We start from the raw sequence: 22,197 nt of genomic DNA on the forward strand, positions 1-22,197 counted from the left end.
GGGGGGGGGGGGGGGGGGTTCTCCAGGGAATTCCCTTTAGGGTCAGTTTCCAGAAGCTCTAACTCTTAGCCTTCTAATCTCAGATCTGTTCATCCTCAAAAAACTGTTCTTCTAAACATTTTTCCCCTCCTGAAATCTAAACTTTTAGGGTCATTGATACTCCCTCTTTTCTCTCTCATCCTGGAGCATCCCATTAGAAAAGCTGGTATTGAATCACACCAGAGATTTTGGTCTAGCTCAGTCCTCACCAAAGACCCATAAATTCAAGGCTGTGCAAATTTAGCTCAAAATGTACCCCTTCTTCTCATCCAGGTAACGTACAGTAACTCACAGCTTTCAGGCTGGGAAGAAGCCACTCTTATAAGAATAACAGCATCATTCTCTTCTGACCGCTCAAAGCAAGGCATTGTGTTGATTGGTTCAACAGGGATTGCTCTTGTCTCCAGAAATAATGCTGTGTTGTTCTCATCCCTGAACTGCAGGAACCTACTGGCATCGATTTGCCACTGCTGGATCCTGCTGGCACCATCACCACCGTCACAGGGCCGAGTGCTTTCAGCATCCCTCTCCCTATCCGGCAGAAGCTCTGCAGCAGCCTGGATGCCCCACAGACCAGAGGCCATGACTGGAGGATGCTGGCCCATAAGCTAAACCTGGACAGGTGAGATGGCCAGGCTCCAGGACTAGTCACTGTCTGTCAGACACAGGTCTCTGGATGTAACTGTTAGACACTGGGCAGCATTCCTTCTTTTCCATCCACACATCTACTTACTTCTTCACTCTGCAAACACTTATTAAGCTCCTTCTTTGTACCTTGCACAACGGGCTTGCACACACATTGTGTCAAGAGACATTCTGGGCTTATTTGACATTTGTAAGTACCAAGTTTTATGATCCACTTTGCAAAGCTGAAGCGCTAAATCCCCCTAAATAATATATCCACTCACTAAGGTAGTTATTGTTCCTTTTCTCCAGTTAAGCAGGACCTAATGATTGATGAATAATTAACATGTTAACACCTCACTGATATTAAGTTATAAAGAGACCTCAGGAGCCTCTCCTTTGTAGAATGTCACCCAGTAAGGTAGTAAACCAAGCAAAAGATATGGCATGACCTGTCAAAGATTATCAGAGCCTGGGCTGGAAAGAAAACATAAGTATCTTGATTTCCTGCTTAGGATATGACCCACAGACGTCTTGTCTCTTAAATTATCTTACTCAGAGTTGAGGTTAATAATGTTAAACATCACGTCTTCTGTCTGGAGCTGATCTAATTAAGTATGAGCTAGTTATTTAGGATGGCTCACGATAAACCACAGTGGGACTGGTATACTTGAAGACAAATGGAGAGACACAGATAGATTTAGCCAAGTAAAAATAGAATAGAAAATAGATCTGTGAATCATGTCATCCAGCACAATCTCCCATTCCCTATTACAGGTACTTGAATTACTTTGCCACCAAATCGAGCCCAACTGGCGTAATCCTGGATCTCTGGGAAGCACAGAACTTCCCAGATGGAAACCTGAGTATGCTGGCAGCTGTCTTGGAAGAAATGGGAAGACATGAAACAGTAGTGTCCTTAGCAGCAGAAGGGCAGTACTGACCATGCTGGAACTGAAAATGAAGGACACACATGCACAGGGAGTCTGTGGCTGTCCAGGAGAATCACAGCCGGGGAGCAAACCCAGACCAGACCAATGAGCTTCACAGGCACGATCACAGCAGGAGAGAGAAGGAAAACATACAACTGCCAATGTACATGCCCACTTCACTCGGACATCATCAGAGGAGTTAAGAAAAATGGTGTAAATTTGTACTTTGAATTTAAAAATCAACCTAATTTTTTCTCTTAGTTGGGCTGTATGCTGTGTGGTACAGGATCTTACAGTTTCCTAGGAAACGCTTTTTATTGCTATCCAGATATATGGATAAACTTTCTTAACAAACCCAATTTCTACAAATGTTGTTTACATCAGATTGGACAGGGATGCAGACACTGTCCATGGCTCATTCTATTTTTGTTCAAATCATTTGAAGTTAAAGCTGTGGACGGTTTGTTGTGTCTATTTCAGATTAGTAATTTACAGAGAAATCACAGACTTTTGCTACAAATCATGTGCATCAAGTGTCTCAGATAATCCATCAGTGTCCTGTTTCTAGAACTTGTCGAACCAGTGTTACTACTTGTATCAGGGAAGTGGAGAATCTAAGTGTAGAGGAGAAATAACTAAGACTCCTTATTCCTTGGGGAGGACCCTCCTGGTGCCCTTTGGGAATAAAGCCGTAGCTTTGCAGGGAAGATAGTAATTCATATTCAGCCACACAGACAGCATTTCTTCACAATACGTGTGTTTGTAATATGCAATTTGAAGTGTTTTTTTAAAAAAGGTATTATTATCATTATCATTATTATTGATGAGTATTTACAAGTATTCTAGTAAAAGGACTTTCTTTTAAATTTTTCTGTTAGCAGTACTATTAGTATTTGGGTGTTGACTAGACCTGCCTCATCTTCTCACATAGCAAGGGGGCGTGGTCGCCAGTTTAATTCAACAGGCACTGCTTCCTTGACCTTTTACCTTTCTTCTACCATTCTGCCCTGGAAAAGTAGTAAATGCTTCCTGGCTTTGTCAATCTGTGCTTGCCGCTTGCTCAGGCAGTCTTTCTCCTCTGAGTCTCTGTTAAGTTCACTTAATATTGTGGTTGTGTGACCCCACATTGACTCCCCATGGTGCTCTGTCTACCTTAGAGGCAGTGTGGTTGGGGGAACAGCCTCTGTACTGGAAATCAGGAAACCAGTTCTTATCATGGGTGTGTTAGTGTCTAGCTGTGCTACCTTGAGAAAGTCATTTAACCTCACTGGATCTCAGAGTCCTCACCTGTAAAATAAAGGGGTGGGATTAAATCATCTCAAGGTTCTAACATGCTGGACTTCCACTGTGATGCGTCCCATCTCAGTCATCAGTCTGAAGACCACAGTGGACTCTGACCTGGATCATTTAAATAGCTAGTGTTTTGCCCAGGCTACATTACGCCTTTCAAATAGTTCCGACTTGGAAGGTGATTACTCTAACCTGCAACACATGTGGCTTTTAAGTCTTGTCTTTGTGTCATTGCATTATGCTGTTCACAGAGAGATGGCATCCCTTCCTTACCGTTCTCTTGTCTTCTCTTGGGACCCCAAGCTTTCCTAACTAATTGTAAATCCTGTTTTATTTTTGTCTTGGTTTCTTAGTATCAAGACCACTCTTACAAAATCATCCAGCAGTAGGAACTTAGTGAGTTTTTTCTCCCCCCTTAATCTTTGCTTTCATAATATTCAGTAGCATTTTCAATGGTTATTTAATTAGCCCTTTTAAAAAATTGTACCCTGCAAAATGTTAGTTAACGGACTACTTTATGTAAACTGTGATGTTTCCTTGGGACCATCACAGGCTCTTTGTTTTAACACAGAGACTCCATTCAGCATGTGGGGAATGACGAGTCAGCAACCTGGTAGCCAAACCAAGACTGAACAGCAAGGGCCCATGCGTATGAATCAGAACCTCAGAACAACACTGTGGTTTACTTTGGGGCTGGAGGTATCCAGGTTGCTGACTGGATTTTAATTAGAAATCCTTTTACACATTTCCTCCCATCTTTCCACATGTATTTCCACTCCTATTTTGGTGACTTATGTTCCCAGTGCTCCCATCCTCATCTTTGAGGAACTATTGATACCTTGTTTTTGAGCTTCTTCTCTTAGATGCGTTTTTTTTTTTTAATCTTCAGTTTTAGACATATATTGGATAATCTCTCTCTCGGGCTACTCATTACATCAGGATTTCCACATATAAAAATATTTGTTACAGTGATTGTGGAAGGGAGAGTTTGCACTAATAAGGTCAGTGGATAATATTCATACCAATGAGTGAAATTATACTCTAAAAATTAAAAATAGATATTAAAAAGGGGAGGAGGAAAGAGAGCTAGTGTCCATTGCTGCATTTTGAAATAAACTTAACTTGTCAAGATTACTCATCCACGGTGGGTCTGCAGAACCACCTATGGAAATCAAGAACTAGACATCTGAACTGGACGCTAAAGGAACTTCTATGCTAGTGAAAAGTAGAGGGGATCAATGTGTAGCTATCCAGCTATGCAGATGAATCAAAAGCTTTTCATGAAAAGCTTTGAATAAAAAAATCACCAACACAGAAATATTGAGTATAATAGGAACTGCATTAATGAAGCCATTGAGGGCCCTTAGGGCTCACTTCAGATGCTTGTTTTTTGGTTCAACCTCCCACTACCAGAAAAGGGAAGAGTGATTGATTCCTTGTAAGGGAGGTATTCATCTATTGTAGAGCTCTGTTATGTTTCCTCTCAGGTGAGTGACAACTTCCACAAGTTCAGCACACCGTTTATGTCAAATAACGTTCACTATGAATTCTGATTGCCTTCTCCTTTGGAGTAAAGTAATAGCTGATAGATGGCTCCCCAACTTAGACGGTCCAAACACAACAGTCCATTTCATAGGAAGCCACTTCATCAACCCTGCTATGTGACATGTCCTGCTTGTCCACAGCTTGTGAGGAAAGCAGGGCTTCCTTCATTTGGATGGGAGAAAACGATCATTTGTGCATGGTGCCATCTAGTGGTACACAACACAATCTATCCTGAGTTGAATATAAAAACTCCCTCAAAGTTGTTAGACAAAGGGAATGAGTACCTATAGAGCTCAAAAGGACATTTAGGGCAAATAGATGTGGGGAAATTTTCACTTCAAATGTACACTTTTCTTATTCTTGCATTTTTTTTCACTTGAATCACCCATCTCATTATGAGCCCAGTACGTCAGCTCATTCATACACATCTTCAATTGCTTTCCTGTGATAGAAATACATAAAATCTATATAAAACAGTCTTTAAGGAGTTGCTATTTCTAACATATATGGTTTTTATTGGGCTTTGTAAATTTTAAATCTTATTTTTAGTTCCATAATAAGCATCTTTGGAAATGTAAGACATATCTGCTTAGAAAAAATGTCTTACATGTAAATGGGAATACTATGTCTAAGGAAGAAAAAAATTGTAGCTGTTAATCAAGGAGGCGAAAGAAGCTTCTTTTCTTCTGAATTTGGGAATCTAAAGGCAGAGGTTTCATCCTCTTTTCATTTTCTCCTCACTACACTCGTTCAAATATCCTTAAAGTGATCTGGAAGGAATAGAAACTGGACTCAGAATTGGTAACTGGGCACATGATGACAAACGTGTAATGCTGAGGTACTCAAGCTAACAGCTTTTTTACAGACATCTGCCAAAGTAGATACCTCTGTTACACAGAAAACTCCATCCTGATGTGAGCAATTTAAGCTATTTGAGGGCGGGACAAGTTTTTTAGGTGAGGTGTTGACTATTAAACTACATAATTATTAGCCATTTTCATATATACTATTATTTCATAGATTTTAGTCGCTCAGCTGTCAAATAGTTGAGCCATTCTTTAGGAAAATGTGATGGGTACTAAGTGCAGGACACTCCAGAAACTACATATTCAGTAAATTTTTTAAGGTATTTCTCCTATAAGTAAGATCTTAAAAATAAACCTAGGGTGAAATGAAGACTTTTCACTTCTTCTGGAGAAGTGCGAACCAGGCTCTGTCTTAGGTACCCTTCTGTGTGTGTCTGTCAGGGACACGGCAGCTGTGTTCTTGGTCCGCTTTATGGATGTATGAAGAAGGGAGCTAGTGAGGTGATCACTGTCTCCCCAGGATTCACAGGCCTTTGCCCTCACATGACCAAGCAAATATAAAACTATAGAAGCACCTACAAGAGTGTAAAGAAGGTAGAAAAAGTTTAATTGTCGGGTGTTCAGTCTTCGAGTTGAATGTGAGCTGCGGCTTTTGCTGAGCAATTGCTCTGGACAAGTGATCGGTTTCACATGGAGACCTCAGTGCAAGTCCAAGGCCCAGGAGAGAAAAGAGGGCCATGGAAACACAGCTGAAATGAAATTGGGCTTTATCCATCTTCTCTGAGAATGGAGGAGCTTTTGTGGATCGGAATCATTGCTCAAAGCCAATTATTTGCCAAGATGATAATGGTCAGTGAGCATCAGATTTTATAGACGTAATAAGGAAGAATATTTTTATTACTGATTATCTCAAGGTAACAAAACTTTTTTTATCTTTCGAGTGCCTCATAGGACCAACTATTATATCTTGTTTTTGTGTTTTTGTGTTTGTATTATTTTTATATGTTTTTTAATCTTACTGAGCTAATATTGACTGAAATCCTTAGAACTTTGCCTCTGTGCAATGAAGTACTGTTTCTCTACCCTAAGAGATCTATTTGTATAATCTCTAGCTGTAATGACCACTTTGAAAGATTTCTCTTGCATCTCTAATGATTTTTTTTTAATGGAATAAGACATAAGGGGAATAAATATATGTAAACAATGTTAATTTAAGCCTGTGTCCATACAGGCCAACTAAGCCAAATGAAGTCATAAATATTTCCAGAATCCTGGCCTGAAAACTGATTTTTGAAAAGTGGGGAGATGGCTTTGTGTGTCATTGGGTGGGTTTTCTCCACAGACTAAGTCTAACAACGAACTTCCTGATTCTTTAGTCTTACCAGCCTTGCAGTTGCCCCATTTTTATAAATACTCCTGTAACAGTCTGTCTTCTGAAGAGTTCATGGCTCCCAGGTTTTCCAGTGAACCTGTCATGTCTCTGTATTGATCCTTGCAGGATATTAATGGACTCACTCAACCAAATATAATACCTGCCCAGACCTATGCTACCATGGTCAGGAGGCATCACCAGGACACAAAGCCGAGCAATTATAAGAGGCTATTTCCCAGCCCTCTGTATACTCAAAGACTCTTGCATACCGAAGGGATCTGTCCAGAGATCTTCCAGAATCCCAAATTAGGAATCCCTGAAGAATATCCTGAGAATTGTGGCTTACTAGCTGTTGAGTAGAAAACAAGGAAGCTGCCCTGAGATACAGTCAGCTGCCTGCTACTGTATGCCAGCCTTTCAACTTGTCATTTCAGATTTGTGCTTCAGCAAAATCATAACTTACAGGTCAGAACACTTCAGGGTCCCTTACAAATAAGCCTAAATCCTGTGTCATCCTTAAATTCCAAAGGTCTACTGGTCTAGGCCCTGACCCTGGGTGGAATCGCCCTCAGGGCTGGAGTTTGGAATGTAAATTGTAGGCTAGGCAGGTTTTGCCATTAGCAGCCTAAGGGTTGGGCTCTTGGCCTCTAATCCTCAACATTACAATGAGGCAACATCACATGACCTGAGCTGTGTTCTAGATGTTAAACCTGTTTTAAAATGACATAAAAGAGCAAGAAATCTACAGCTAGTGGAAAATACATTTGCCATTCCATATTGTTAAAGTCATTAATGACACCTACAAACGTAGGGGTAAAAACTCAGAAGGATACTCCTTGGGGCCATGGAAAAGAAAGGACAGTGATCAGAACAATGTGATCTGTGTTCTCCCCTTCACACTTTCCCAGGCCTGCTATTGGTAGCGAGACCCTCACCCTCCAGACAGAATGCATTTAGCCCAGTTGCAGGGAATATCATCACTGTGTGTGTGTGTGCTGGATGTCACAGTGTTGTATGTGTCGAGTCTAATGTTGAGCTGTAGCAAGTCGGTGACCTTCCTCTTTGCTCTTTGTAAAGAAGACAACCATTGTTTGTCAGAGAAAAGTCCCCCGCGATCTGTGCTGAAGAGGCTGTCATCCACCTGCTGTCCCCTTTGGAACAGTTCAACTGCAGAAATGTCAGACTGAGGTTTTGTGCTTTGTCGTTTTCTTTTTGAAACAAAATAACACAACCGTGGCTCTTCCAATATGGAACACTTCTTTTGTTGTTGTGGGGTTCCCTCTTGCTCTATCTTCTATGCAAATCCTTTTCTAAAAACTCCCCAGCAGAGGCGGCGTGCTCTCTGGGCATCCCGCCTCGCCCGCTCGCTGTGTGGTGGAGGTGAGGGACTTCAGCCCCGGGGGTGCCTCTTTTCTCTCCCTGGCTGCCTCTCCTGACTTTTCCTGCAGTCCCTTGGTTTGTAAATTGCCTGCATTTATTCTGTCAGCCAACATGTACAAAATGTAAGAAAGAATTTTTAAACAGGTAATAAATTATATTTATAAGCAACGGAAAGTGCTGCCTCCCTCATTGCTTCATAACAAAGTCATCCTTCGCGTGAAGAGTCACCATGTCTTTCTTCAGTAGGACAAAAAGCTGTTGGATCCGGCGTGGACGGTAACCACAGCCTTCCTCACTGACAAGATGAGCTTCTACAGTGGTGCTACTCCAACATCGCTGCACACCAGCATCACCTGCAGAGCTTTAGAAACGAATGCCTGGGTCCCGCCTCCGCCTCCGGAGATTCTGCTTTAATTGGTCTGGGTATAGCTTAAGTGCTGAGTTTTAAAAGCTCCCAGGTGATTCTAATGAGCAGTTAAGGGTGAGAATTAGTGTCTAAGAACATCTGCAACAGCATTCCCTGGGGAGCTTTGTAAATAAAAAGACAGGCCCTAACCTCACAGATCAGAGTTTAAAGTTTGCAAACAGCTACACTAATAGGTAGGAAATGAAAGGTGAGCCCAACAACACAGCCCAGAGAGCTATACCAAATACCAGGAGACACCTTCACTTTAGCACAGAAGCCCAGCCACTGACTTAGGGTGGGGAGGTGAAGGGCTCCATGTGTGGGGTGGAATGGGATGTGAGATTAGCCCTGGAGGTGAAGGCAGCCTTTTCCTCAGCAAGAGAACTACTTAGACAAGGGGCCTTAGTGGACTGTGACTGGCACACACAGCCCACCCCCCCGCAGCCTAGTTAGCCAAAGAGCATAAGCAATTGCGCCAGTGCTGAGAAACAGTCCCATCTCATGGGCTGGGAGACGGTGACTTAAAACTGCTGGGATCACAAATTCAAATGTTTGCTCAGGGCTAAAGAAGTAATGAAATAAACTGGATGGATAAACTGGAACCTGAGTAAAATCAAAGGGAGAAGAAAGACCCGTGACTGAACTAGAGAATTCAAATCCCATCTAAAAAGAGTGAAAATTCAAACAAAATGCAAAGAAAACTGTACTTCACTAAGAAAACACACGTGGCACAGACTAAGCATTACCAGCCCATTATCCCCTAATGTGGAGCTTATGTAGCTGGGATTCCTGGTGAGAAAGCCACTCCTGGGAGAGCATGCCAACATTTTCAAAGTCAAGTCAGTGAGGGACCCACATCAAGACCCTGTCTCCCAGCTGAGGTCACTGGAGAGTTCTTCATCTCCCTTTGCTGTCCTTCTGTGCCACCAGGCAAAGAACCTTCATCAGCCCCAGAGGTCCCTACAGCTGAATTAATATCAGGACCTAGGGTAGCAATTACTTTGCAGTAATGAAAGTTCTCTTGAGAATGGGGTCATCTGTATTTTGCTGCTGTGACCAAACAGAACCACTATGTTTGCAATTTATTAAATGACCAATGCCACGAGAAGAGCCTGTTGGCCTCAGCTGGTATTTACTACCTATCTGCTTTTGAAACCTGTGAAAAGTTTGGCTTTCCACAGTATACAGAAGTGGGGCATAGAGAAGGTGCAAGAGGTGTCCCAACAGCAAACCTTGGCTGGTTTTAGGTGTTGTTGGCTTTACATTCTGTAAAACGAACGTAAGAAAAATCAGTATCACAAGCACCTGCCATGTGCCTGGCATGGGGCCGTCACATACTTCACATACCCATCTCATCAGTTCCTCATGAGAGCCCAATCTACAGGTGAGAAAATCAAGGCTCAGAGGTTATGTCCTTCCACAGAATTGCAAAACTGAACATGATGGGATTTGAGCCAGGCCAAGCTGAATTCCAATACAGAATGCATTCTCTTGGCAGAAGTGCAGCTGCTCAACAGGGCCAAGCACAACGAACTGCTCAGCTCCCAGCCACTGTGTAAGACGCAAATGCTTCGGTACACTCCACCCGAACAGTTCTGGGCTTCCTCTGTCCTGCTCCAATCTCCAATAGATCCTCTCAAAACCAAACTTTCCATCTTGCCCTGCAGAGTTGACAATCCATGGAAAAACAACCCTCACACTCTCCCTCACCTTTTGCAGAGGGTTTCCTACTCTCCAGGGACAATTCAGATGCAAAAGCAACAGCTTCATCCTCCCATACCCCAAGTACCCCACAGCTGAGAGGAAGGATGGGCTCTTCCTCATGCCGTCTGCGACTTCCAGATCACGACACTGCATAAAAACCTGCTCCTTTGCACTTCCAGCCTTCCAGCTCTACCAGCCTCTCATGTCTACCCAACTGCCCAGCCATTCTCCCGGGGCCCTGGAGAACTTTGCCCCACAGGACTGTCCTTTCCTAAAGCCATTATCCAGGGGCAGGGGCTTCAAAATCCATGAAGACAACAAATCCAAAGGCCTGGCTTTCGGGCTCCCTTTTCATCACCAACGATCTCATCTATCCAGTCCTGTGATTGCACCATCAGCCTGTCCTTAGTCTTGTTGTCCCCTCTTTGAAACTTTGATTATGGCCACAGCCCCTCTCTGAGCAACTGCTAATACACCACCTCAATCCCATCAAGATTCCCTGTCCTTTAACCTCGTTTCTTTTGCTCCATCAGCTGCCTCCTCCTCTCCTTAATTCTTTCTAGCCCACGTCATCCAGCCTCTTGATGATAACTCTTATTTTCCATGACCCATTTGCTGCATATGCCAGGATAAAGCCCAACCCTGAATGAATCCACCTGTTGCTGTCTCCATGCCTATATTTGGGTTGCTGATAGAAAAATCAAACCACAAACCACATAGAAACATGGCACTATGGATTGGTAATAATAGCTCGTAGTAACAGTTGAGTGCTTACCTCATGCGTGTTTGCATGTATTATTGCATTTCATCTTCAAAACAACTCTATGCAGTAGATATTAATATTCTCCTCTTCAAGGGCAAGAAGCTGAGTCTTTGAGAGGTCAAAGCGTGCCTAGTGTCACGCAGCTGAGGCAGTGAGCGAGCCTGGATTCGCACACAGCCTCTTATGTGGCAGTCCAGAGTCCATACCCTCGGCCACTGGCCACACAGAATAGTATCATCAGTGTTAACTAGGCCTTTGGCATTGCCCAGAACCATCTGTTTCCCTGGTAAGCTGTAATTTTCCACAATGCAATTTTAAACCTTTTTCACTTCTCTCAAACCAATGACTGCTCTGCCCTGCCCCTCACTCTCAGCAGATGACTGTGCTCCCCGATAACAGAAAAAATAGAAGCCATCAGACCATTTCTCTTGCCCTTCTGCCACAAAATGTACAAACTTACCTGCATCTGCTGCTTTCCTTGCAGAGTTCCTGCCTGTTAAAATGTGACATATTCAGACAAAAAAAGGCACAACTATAATATAACAGTCATGTTTTTTCCCCCCAAGGGGAGAATGAAACCGCTTTATTTAGGGGAATGTTAAAACAAAGCCATGTACAATTCGTAACAAATACAATTGTTTGTTCCCTTGTCCTGAATAATTACAGTATATACAAATTCTGTAAGGCACTGGTTCCCCAAAATAACACAAATGAGTCTTCTTTTGGAACAGACAAGACCCTATATATTTTTCTCAAAAAAATATTGCATTTTGTTTTGTTTTACAAGAAGAATCATAATTGCTAAATTAAATCACTCCTGATGCCACTTTTCATTTCCCTGCTACGTGACTGTTTCTTAAGGACATATGACTACTCAACATATTCAAGTTTAAAAAACACTCAGTGCCTTTCCACCTGCAAACAAGGAAGAATCAGAACAGACCAACAACATAAAATGTCTAATGAACAGGCATGAAATGTGGTCATTATGAAGTACTTGCTATACTTGACTACACACCAATTGAAATGTGTCAAAGAATTCCCTGTAAATAAAATCTCGGCGTGTTTTTTAAGAAGCTTTCTCTTTGGGCAATAAAAGAATGGTCACTAGTGACTTTTGAGCGGTGCTTTCCAGGAGGTCAAAGGCCTTTCTCCTAATACGCAGTGTTCACAGCACTTCACCTATGATTTAACAATCTACACATTTTCATAAATAAATATTATGATTCACTTAGTACTTTATCATCCATAATATTTTAACTCTGTAATCCACATAATGGAGTTGTGCCAGACTCCAAACTGAATATTTATATTTATATATATTTATATAATATATACACACACATAAACTATAAACCTGAACATCTTAGCATACAAAAATTATCTAATAACTAATAATTTAGGATTCCTGTGGGGGGATTAGAGGAAAATCTTAGTCTCTGAGATAGTGCTGAAAATAGGCAATCAACTACATTATTAATTTTTAGGTTTTCACTTATTCAAGTGAAAAAAAATAAAATAAAATTCACTTCTGAGCTGCTAGAAATTCAAAAATCATAAAGGATTATTGAGAAGTGAATAGGTAGTCTTTAAGAACAATTTAGCATTACCTAAGTAAAGTGGAGTTTGGTAAGATACAGAGAAGAATCTATTCATAAATAAATTGTGTCACTGAAAGACTATAATAGGTAAGTGGGTCTTTTTAAGTATCTCAGGAATAATTTTTAAATATTCATAGTGAATAAATCAGGTTGGAGATTAGAAAGTAAGCTACTGATTTTTTTCCAAAGCAACCACACAAATAATATATAAGAAATATGAATACTATTTTAATTTCTCCCATTTTTTATTAGAATCAACACCTCCGTAGAAATCTACTTCACTTTCAAATCGTCACCTCTCCACAAAATATTCTGATTTGAGGTTATCCATGTTTGAGAACTTACCAAAAAGAAAGCACAACTTTATCTAAGAGGTAAGCCCAACCATACTTAAATTCAGGGAAAACCCAAGAAACACAAACATGTCCCCACTTAAACAGCATAAATGTTATTTATTTGTTTGTAGATGATCTGATTAGAGGCACTGAAGTTTCTAAGGTCCAGATGATCATCACACTTCGTTCTAACCACATGTTCATTCTAAGTTATCACAAAGAATATAATTTGACACAAGAGAAAGGAACCTTTATATTGCTAGTGAGGTTATTTTAATATCAGTAAAAGCAGAATTCTGATTACAATTATATTTGGAACCATCTGTCTTTACCCTTTAAAAAAACCAGAAGAGAACATGTTTTCAAATTCAAGGATTAAGAAATTCTTCTTAGTTACAAATGCAATGTGGCTATTAAGCATTGGGAAGTGAATGCAGAATACAGAATGCTGTGTTTCTCCTGATTTCCCCACCTGTAAGCACAGCTCACACACACTCATTGCTCTAAGATCTTTTCTGGATGAACAAGTCACCAGCTGCAAGACTACTTCAGAAGTGAGGAAAATATTTTCTCATTTTTCATGCAGCTGTCAAATTTTCAAAAATTGTAGTCACCCAGTTGTGAAAATGTGTTATAAAACACTGCCCCCTGGAGGAGGCTAGAGTGAACGTCTTTTTTTAAAAGGCCAAGGGGAAGTAGTTCCAAATCTTTACTAATCACTCCAGAATCTCCAAGAAGAAAAAGAAAGCCACAGTAAGGAAGAGTAAATGAATGAAGTTGAAAGGGATGTATAAAATTTTATACTTTATTATATTCCTGTTGCTAAGGAATACTGGCCGTGTCAATGATTTTATTCATGTTGCTCCAAAGTTAAAACCCCGTAGTAGTGAGCAGGTAAAGAGATGTTTTACACAAGTGTCACAGAAAAAAAAATAATAAATAGTGAACTGAACATCATTAGAATAAAATAAAACAAATCAGCATTCCTAAAGTGTGAAATGATCACTTAAGATGTAACATACTTGATCCATATCTATTCTAGAATAATAAATCATAGCAGCCACAATATTTTGTGGTCTCCACTAACTCTCCTCTGCTGTCCCATCTAGAGGTTATATTTCTCTATTTTTAAATTAAATTTTTGTTAAATTAACCTAATAGATGCTTCCTCTCTATCCCTTAACTCAGACACACAAAAAAAGACAATTTAACAAAAAGAAACCATCTTCTTCTTTACAAAATAAGGTATGCATACAGTTTTTCCTTGTGCTTCTGAGACTGGCTCCCTTACGTACGGAAGAAATAATCCACCTGCACCCTCAGCCTATCCTCCTACCTTGTTGACATGATCTTCTCACAACACAAGAGCAAATTATCTCTATTTTAAAGCACCTTGTCTTCAATACATCTCATGGCAATTTTATTTAATATTGATCCTTTGATTTGAGAGATCCAAAGCATGCACAGGTTAATTCTCTGCACATAAAAAAAAAAAAAAAGCTTTGTGCTTAATGAAAAGGAAGAGATTTTAGCTTTGTGCTTAATGAAAAGGAAGAGATTTTACCATGAAAGAAATGCCTAACAATCAGAAACACAAAGTGGTTCTGAAGAACAACTATCAACACTTACTTCTATTAGAGTCACATAAAACCTTCATTTGTTCCATATTGTCTGAAGCTGCAAAAGGCCACCTGCAGGAATTACAAGACGTGGTCCCTGACAGGCAGTATTTGTACCCAGGTGCATTCACATTGCTGTGGCAGTCCCAAATACAGGGCTGGCCAAAGTGGTCTGAGGTGGGGCGGGGGTTAGGATGAGCTCCATTCTAGACTCTCCAGCTTCACAGACTGTCATTCAGTTTGTAGAGTGCAACGGTATTTTACCAAAGGAAAAACATAATCTATACCTTCCAACAGTTTCTGGGAAGAACTTTTTTTATTATTTAAACTCTAATAGTATAAACCTTAAAACATCCACATTATTAGTTTTATTTTGGCAAAATTAAAGCATCTTTTTAAAAAAAAAAAAAAAGGCAATCTCAAAATACAGGGCTTTCTTAGAAAGCAACACGCCTTATATCTTGAACAAGTTACCCAAGCGGAATCTCCCTCCTACAAACAGATGCAGATGAATCTGTGCTTCTGGGAACTTTTCTGTCTTTGTCCAGGTTGCTCCCTGAGAGGTGAGGTTTGAACCCAATGGGAAGCAGGACGATGTTCAAGGCTTGTACTATGGATGCTTCTTAACATCTCTTGCTCTACACACAGACAGAAAAGGATCTGTTAGCTTTCCGCAGAGATGCTTACTTTTTCCTTCATATCAGAGTTTAATGTCCTGGGACTCTGACATTTTGGCAAGTGTTTTCTTAACACGCAGGGCTGTGAGCCTCGATGCAGGATTGTGAGCCCAGCATTCTGTCATTAGTTTCCCCATCTGCCTTAGACACTGCAGAAGGAAAAGAAAAATTGAAATAATGTTAGAGAAATGTATTATCTGCAAGACTGGCACTTGATATTTGGCTTTTAGTTTGGGGTTCATGAAGTTTGAATATATTTTTAAAAGGTACCCTTAAAAAACCATGTAGAAATAAAATTCAATAAAAATTCCTTTTCACGCAAAATTATAACTAAAACCGATTTTCATGTCTTCCTTGTGATAAGAGCAAGCAAGTAGTTTTGCTGATGGGCGTCTTTGAAGTCAGCATGAAGCAAATATAAAAATATCCAGGGAGTCTGTATTCCACTCCACACTCCCAGATGTTTACAACACTTGAAAGTTTAAATTTTTCATCGAATTTCATACTATTCAAACAAACATGGTTATTCCTAAATCACAGCTGTCTGCCTCAGTAATAGGCACAGTAACAAGATTAATGATCTGTTGAAAGCATGGCTAAAACTTTCTCCTGTATCTTCTTGTGGTACATCAATTATTAGTCTTCCTATTGAAAAGCACAATTTCACTTCATTGGAAATCCTCAGTGAAGGAATCTCAGGTAACACCAATGCCCACAACCACCTTTGAAATAATATGACTCCAGCATCTCATAATGCTTTCTGCACAGGTCTTTGGAAAACATATATTATTTAGCATTTCAGTAACTAGACACAAAACCAATGAACTAAAGGTTATTTTAAAATGATTTCTGCACTGGAGAATTAGTTTATAAATAGTGCTCTGTCCATTTGTTTGCAGTGGTTTTGGTACATGTTTGATAAGTCCTTTATTTATTTGTTTGTTTGTTTGTTTGTTTGTTTGTTTTTCTGAGGTGCTTCAAACTCATCTTGAATGTCTTGGCTTGCTCGAGAACTCCAGGACTTGGGTGAGTTTGAAGGCTAAGCGGGTGGAAGGAGAGGAATGTGGAGCAGGATGCGGCAGAGTCAGGAAAGCAAGGCCTGCCCAACAACTAATTTCCTGCTTCCTAGCACCTCCTTTCCAGACCTATTTAGGCGTCAACACTAAATTCATAGAGCCAAGCTGAGCGTGAATCTGCTCTATTGTATCTCATCAACCTATTAACAAAGATACACAGCACAGTCAGGCATCTCAGCTTGGTCAATGTGTATCACTTCTGCGAAGAGAAAACTCAGTTTTTCAGATGCCTGCCTACCTTTTCCTCTCAGCAAAACAGGAGAATGCCGTATGTGGGTTTGTTATGCAGTGAAATCATGATGTTCAAAAACATACACAGAGAAATAACAGCCTTTATGCAAATGTCAAGATGTCATAAATAAATGAAAGAATGTTATCTATATGCAGGCTAAATGTTGACCCACTCAATATATTCTGTAAGTGGCAACATTGGAAAACAAAATTGGAAAAAAGGATCATAATTTAACACACTACACTTAGCTCCATATAAACTATTGCAATGAAGCACCATTATCATCATCATCAAAACAGAGAGGAATTCCTGTAATGAATATTTGGACTTTTGGCAAAAGAAGAAAAGTCTTGTTAGAAGTCAGTCGTAGCCACATGGTTACCGCAAGACTTACCTCATCGCTACTCCAGCGGTTGGGGAATGAGGGACGCAGCTTCTTGATGCATACAATCTCTCTCATGTCCTCGTAAGAGGGGTCACTCGGCACTAGGTCATGATAGGGAAGCTGGTACTCTTCCACTATACCTGAAATATGTTTTTATTATAATCATTCTTTCCTATGAAGTGAAAATAATACTCTAACACTCAAACTGTTCTCAAAGAAAAACAAAATAAATCTTGAAAAGAATCTACACAAATAGTGCTTAACTTAATTTAGGAAAAATGAATACGAAGCCCAATGAAAAATATTATCGTAGGTCTTTTAGCCATTTTTCTAATTTCCAAAAGGTAAGTAAAACAAGCATCTCAAATTTACTTCCAATTTTATAAAGACCAAGTTAAAAAAAACTTCATTAAATCTCAATGTAAATTTGGAAGGCACATCCTGAACTCGTACTGCATAATACGTGACTGTTTCTATTATTACTGTGGTATCGGATTATGAATATCATAATACACTTGGAAGTGTATCTAACTTGAACGAAATGTCAGATTTACATTTTTCTGCTTAATCATGTGTTTTTGCACATTAAAAATTTGGAAAATAATATACACCCAAAAATATTAACCATGATTTTTTTTTTATGTTCAAAGATTGTCTAAGTTTTTTCTTCTTTAAATTTTCTGTATTTACCTACATTTTTGACAATGAATACATTACTATCAGAAAATATATATATAATGTTGGAAAAGGGTTAAGAAATACAAATCTATGCCATCTTCATGGAAATGGCACTTACACCAAACTTTATTTCATTTCATCTTTCGTAGTATCTAATTTCTGCCTTTTTCCTCTTTAAAAAAAACGGGCTTTGTTTTCTTTTTAACCTCATCTGATTAACTCCTTACAATAATCATAAGCAGCCCCTGTCCTCAGAGGATGCTGCTCTGAACAATCTTTTCAGAGCACCCTTACTCCCTATCCTAAATCACCTTTTATAGAAATGTTACTGCTTTTCACCCAAAAATGATGATACCATCAAGTTGGCAGATTATACAAGAGTACTTCAGAAAGTTCATGGAAGGGGCCGGCCCGGTGGCGCACTGGATAGTGCGCCGCTTGGGAAGCGCGGCGGCTGTTGCTGGTCCAGGATCACATTTGAGAAGCAAATCTCTGGATGATTTGAGAGTGAGGTGGAGGGAAACTATATATATATTTTAAATGCACCTAATTTAATATTAGTCAGACCTATAGTTAGCCAAATATCCTTCAGAATGACTGGATTGCCTTTCATGGAGAAATTTTGATTTCTCATTTTCTGGGTAAACACAAAATGTTTCATGCCAAGTACCTAAGCAGTCCAGAATGGTTCACAAGGGAGCAAGAGAAATGCTAATGGGAATGGGGTAGGGGTGGGAGAATCACATTTTACTTGTAAATTATAACAATGTATTGTATAGTATGTAACATAGTTTGGCTTTGCCAGCTACACAAATTGGATGAATTATCAGTTGCAAATTTTAAATAAAAATCCCATACGCCTGTAAGGCAGTATTGCATTAGTACCAGTCTGGAAAAAAAAAAAAAAAAAAACGAAGAAGAATTCATATTATCAATTTAATCTCTTTTTCCTTAAACTTTCTGAAGTACCCTTGTACACCACATCATTAAATTTACTGGGTATTTACTCCAGCAAAATCTGGGATCTATGTTATGGATCTTTTTTGTAAACTCAAACCCGTACAAAATCATAAAGGACGGGAAGGTTCAAAAGTTTTGTCAGACCATTTCAAGTCACCATTTGTTCTGTCCCCTGCGGTGACCACAGAGGGTAATTATATGTATTACCCATGTTAATATTTCCCTCTATTGTGTTTTTTTTTTCTATAGGAGATAATAAAAGCAGAGGGCCTGACACACAGGAGATGCTGGCTTCACTTCACTTCTTCCTCCCTTTCTAATTCTCAAGACCCTGAAAACATCTTGAGGCAAGAACCATATCTATTTAATTCATCCCATATTTTCTTTAGTGCCTCACATTGGTACCATTAGCTGGATAGATGGCAGGGTAGGTGATTACACGACAACAGACACAGGCAGAGTCAACCACATAAATTATGAATTAATCAAATTCTGGCTTTGAACTATAAGCCATACTCCTTTCTTCTTAACATGCAATCAATTTATCAAAATTTTCTAAGTTAACTGCCATTTAATTCTGTGTTTGAAACCTCAAAACTTTCTCTCTTTTCCTTCCAAAGTTTGAAAGGCCTACATCGGATGCATCACTCTCACCCAAAAGTACCCGGACTAGAAAAACAAGCCCAAAAAACTTCTAATACCTCCATAAAGGAAAATGTTAGAGAATAGAATTCTGCATGTTTTGCTTCTCTGGAAAAAGAAAAGAAACTAATTTGTTGAGAGACTGTTATATACCAGGCATGCAGGGAGGTATGCTATATAATTTATCTTACTAAATTCTCACAAACACACTTGTGAGATAGCATTATTATCCACAAAATTCAGATGAGGAAACTTTGTTCTAAGAGTTGTAACTTGCTCCCTGTCATACAATTGGTACAGGGCAGAGCTGAGACTAATGTCTCTGCGAAACATACATCAGTCTCATATAGGGATAAAGGAACATTTTAGTACTTCTCAGATCTCCATATGCAAAGACAGCTCTAGCAAAGCAATTTATTACCCTGCTGTTTACATAAATCTTACTTGATTTTATGCTGAGAATCATTTGTGGTATCTGGCCACAGGCTTTCAAATATAGGCTTCTTGTAGCCTTATTTCAGATGTTCAGAAAAACATAATTAGATGAGTAATTTGTACTCTATTACAACTTCTACAAGCCTGTCTTAAGTAAGTGTGAGCATATTATTCTAGATGGGCTCATCTATTCTTTACAAAGCATGACATCAGGGCACAGGCAATTAGTTAATTTATAGTTTGGTTACTTCTTCTTTATACTTATGATGGGAGATTTATACAATAAATCTAACCAGGGAAAATTTCCTGCATTAACTTTCCTTTTGGACAAAAGAGTTCTCTCACTTCATAGGGAATGTGTTCAATTTCAAATTGCTTATGAGAGGCTCAGAATTCCCAAAGTTGTTAGAAGGTATTATTATATCACTGATGATGATCTTTCTATAAAATTTGAATGACTGTCGATTAGCTGTTTCTTCTTTACATTTAAATATGAATCTAAATATGTTATGGCTCAACCAACCAAAATGAAAATCAATAACAGCTGACATGTATTGAGTGCCAGGAAGTTTTAATACTCTCTCCATTCACTGAAACCTCACAACAACTGTGTGAAGTAAATACAATAATTCCCCTCATTCTTAAAAGGAAGACACTGAAATAAACAAAAGTTTAGTAACTTGCCCAAGGTATCACAGATAATAAATAGCAGGGACAAGAACAAATCCCAGTAGTAGGTAAGTGCACACTGCACTTTCGGAATTTGGAGCAAGCTCGTGTTTTCATGAGAAGAGTTTAATTAAACTGGCCATTCTGAGGAACAACAGCAGCATCAAGGTTTTTCAATGAGAACAACCACAAGCAGATTATACAAGGTACTTGATACAGAAGAACCTAAGATTCAGCTCCTTACCCAAAAGGTGCTGGTATTTACGTGAAGACAGATTACAAAGCAGTAATCTAAATAGTACAAGCAGTAATACTTCTGAATATTTACAGATGTCTTATTTATTACAATTGGTCTTACCAGGGAATCTTTACGTTTGTAAAAAATTGTCAGCAACAATATCAGTATTCTCATGCTTTAATTTCTTTTTCATAAAAATTGATGTTTTCAAATTGCTTTATGAGAAAGTTTTATAGAAAGTAGATAGGAGAGTTAAGAAGTAGGTGTCCCACCCCACATTTCTATCTTCACTGTCATCTTTGCAGAAGTCACAAGAGAATGGGGCACTGGATTTGGGGATGGAGCCCAACAGGTAGATAAGAAGTAGTTCAAGGGTTAGGAAAAGGGATTTGATTTGGTGGAGCAACTGCTGGAGGAAGAGTGCTAGACAGAAAAAGACAATACACAGAGTAGAAGAGCACGATCTTTGAAAAGTCAGGAAAGTTTGATAGAGTGTCTAGAAGAGAATCACTGGTAGCAGGCGGAGAGAAAGTTGGCAGTCAAAGACTATTCTAACATGTCAAATATCATTTCCTTGGAGAATTGTGACTGTATCAGCAGAAATAAAGGGGAAAACAAAACAAAACCTGATTTTGCAGACAATGATAACTGATTCCTGGTAAGAAAGAATTCATAGTAGCTCCAATAGAAGCTTTTGAAGATATCGCTGTTTCTTACCTCCTGATACACATCTCCTAGCAACCTCCCAAAGGATGAGTCCAAAGCTATATATGTCGGCCATGATGTAAGACTGAAAGTGATTTCTATTCAAGCTCTCATCCAACACTTCCGGAGGCATATAGCGTTTGGTGCCAACTCGAGTGTTGGGTGGTATGTCAACTTCATTCGTATCACTGAAGAAAAAGTAAAGCAAAGCATCATCAGCATTGAAGAGGGCCAGTGAATGACAGATTCAGGTGACTCTTAAACAAGGGCTGCAGTGAAAGGTGGGAAAGGAAAACCTTTCAGGGAATAAAAACATTTCCTTGAAAAATATTTCTCAGCAAAAGTGATATTAAATATTCACAGGTAAAAACACAATGAAGATGAGAATCAGAACGAAGTGGCAACTTATAATTTTGCATTACCACCAGATCAAATTTAAACCCTAAACAATTTCTCAACAACTATTAAATGTCTAAAAATTACATTCTTTCCCTTCATACTGTAATAGCTTTGCTCTTAAAATTGGCATGCATGCAAAAAATTGGCATGCCAATTTGGCTTGTTTGAGACAGTTATTTTTTAATCCAGGTGTTTTGAGGCTTTTCCATCTACAAACAAAAAAAAAAGAGGGGGGGGAGGAAGGAGAGGACTAACAAAGACTTGCAAATGTTTTACTTTGACAGGAGGGGTCATAAAAAAAGTTTTCTACTGTCACTACTATTTCATGAACCAAATGGCATTTAGTTTTTTAAACAGGAGGAAAGAAATAATGGAATATAAAATCTTCAGCTTTATGAAAATTCCACAACATGGTCAATTTATTACTACTTCCTGCAGACAGGAAGAAAATCACTGGTGGAGGAACAGTTATCTGCAGACCAGCACTCGGGAACCACTGCCTCAGTGCAGTGAGCTGCAGCCAGAGTTCCGAGCCCATGTTTTGAAGCAGCTGAACTGCTGGCCTGACAATTAAATGAGATGAAACATGTCAAATCCCTGCCAACCGTGCTAGGCACACATTAATGCTTAACGAATCCTACACTGCATCGGGATGCAAACAAACTCAGAAGAAAGGTGACAAAAG

The 22,197-nt window shown here is 39.4% G+C and overlaps 2 protein-coding genes across 3 annotated transcripts in view; one reads left to right on the forward strand and one right to left on the reverse strand.

Annotated features, from left to right (window-relative positions):
* LOC103589383 (netrin receptor UNC5C) overlaps nt 1-1,749 on the forward strand; it is a 61,926-nt gene extending 60,177 nt beyond the window's left edge. Inside the window, exons 10-11 of the mRNA XM_008571335.1 lie at nt 483-661; nt 1,441-1,749. Of these exons, the coding sequence (XP_008569557.1) occupies nt 483-661; nt 1,441-1,606 (345 nt within the window). The 3' untranslated portion in view covers nt 1,607-1,749. The remainder of the gene's footprint in view (nt 1-482; nt 662-1,440) is intronic.
* Nucleotides 1,750-11,401: 9,652 nt separating this feature from the next.
* BMPR1B (bone morphogenetic protein receptor, type IB) overlaps nt 11,402-22,197 on the reverse strand; it is a 58,049-nt gene continuing 47,253 nt past the window's right edge. The window contains exons 9-11 of one of the 2 annotated variants that reach the window (XM_008571336.1): nt 21,126-21,301; nt 16,796-16,926; nt 11,402-15,242 (exon numbers count right to left, since the gene is read on the reverse strand). In XM_008571336.1, the coding sequence (XP_008569558.1) occupies nt 15,117-15,242; nt 16,796-16,926; nt 21,126-21,301 (433 nt within the window). In that variant the 3' untranslated portion in view covers nt 11,402-15,116. The remainder of the gene's footprint in view (nt 15,243-16,795; nt 16,927-21,125; nt 21,302-22,197) is intronic. The other variant, XM_008571337.1, reaches the window with a different exon arrangement.

Source organism: Galeopterus variegatus, unplaced genomic scaffold (genome assembly GCF_000696425.1).
Source record: "Galeopterus variegatus unplaced genomic scaffold, G_variegatus-3.0.2 Scaffold682, whole genome shotgun sequence".
NCBI classification, from domain to species: Eukaryota; Metazoa; Chordata; class Mammalia; order Dermoptera; family Cynocephalidae; genus Galeopterus; species Galeopterus variegatus.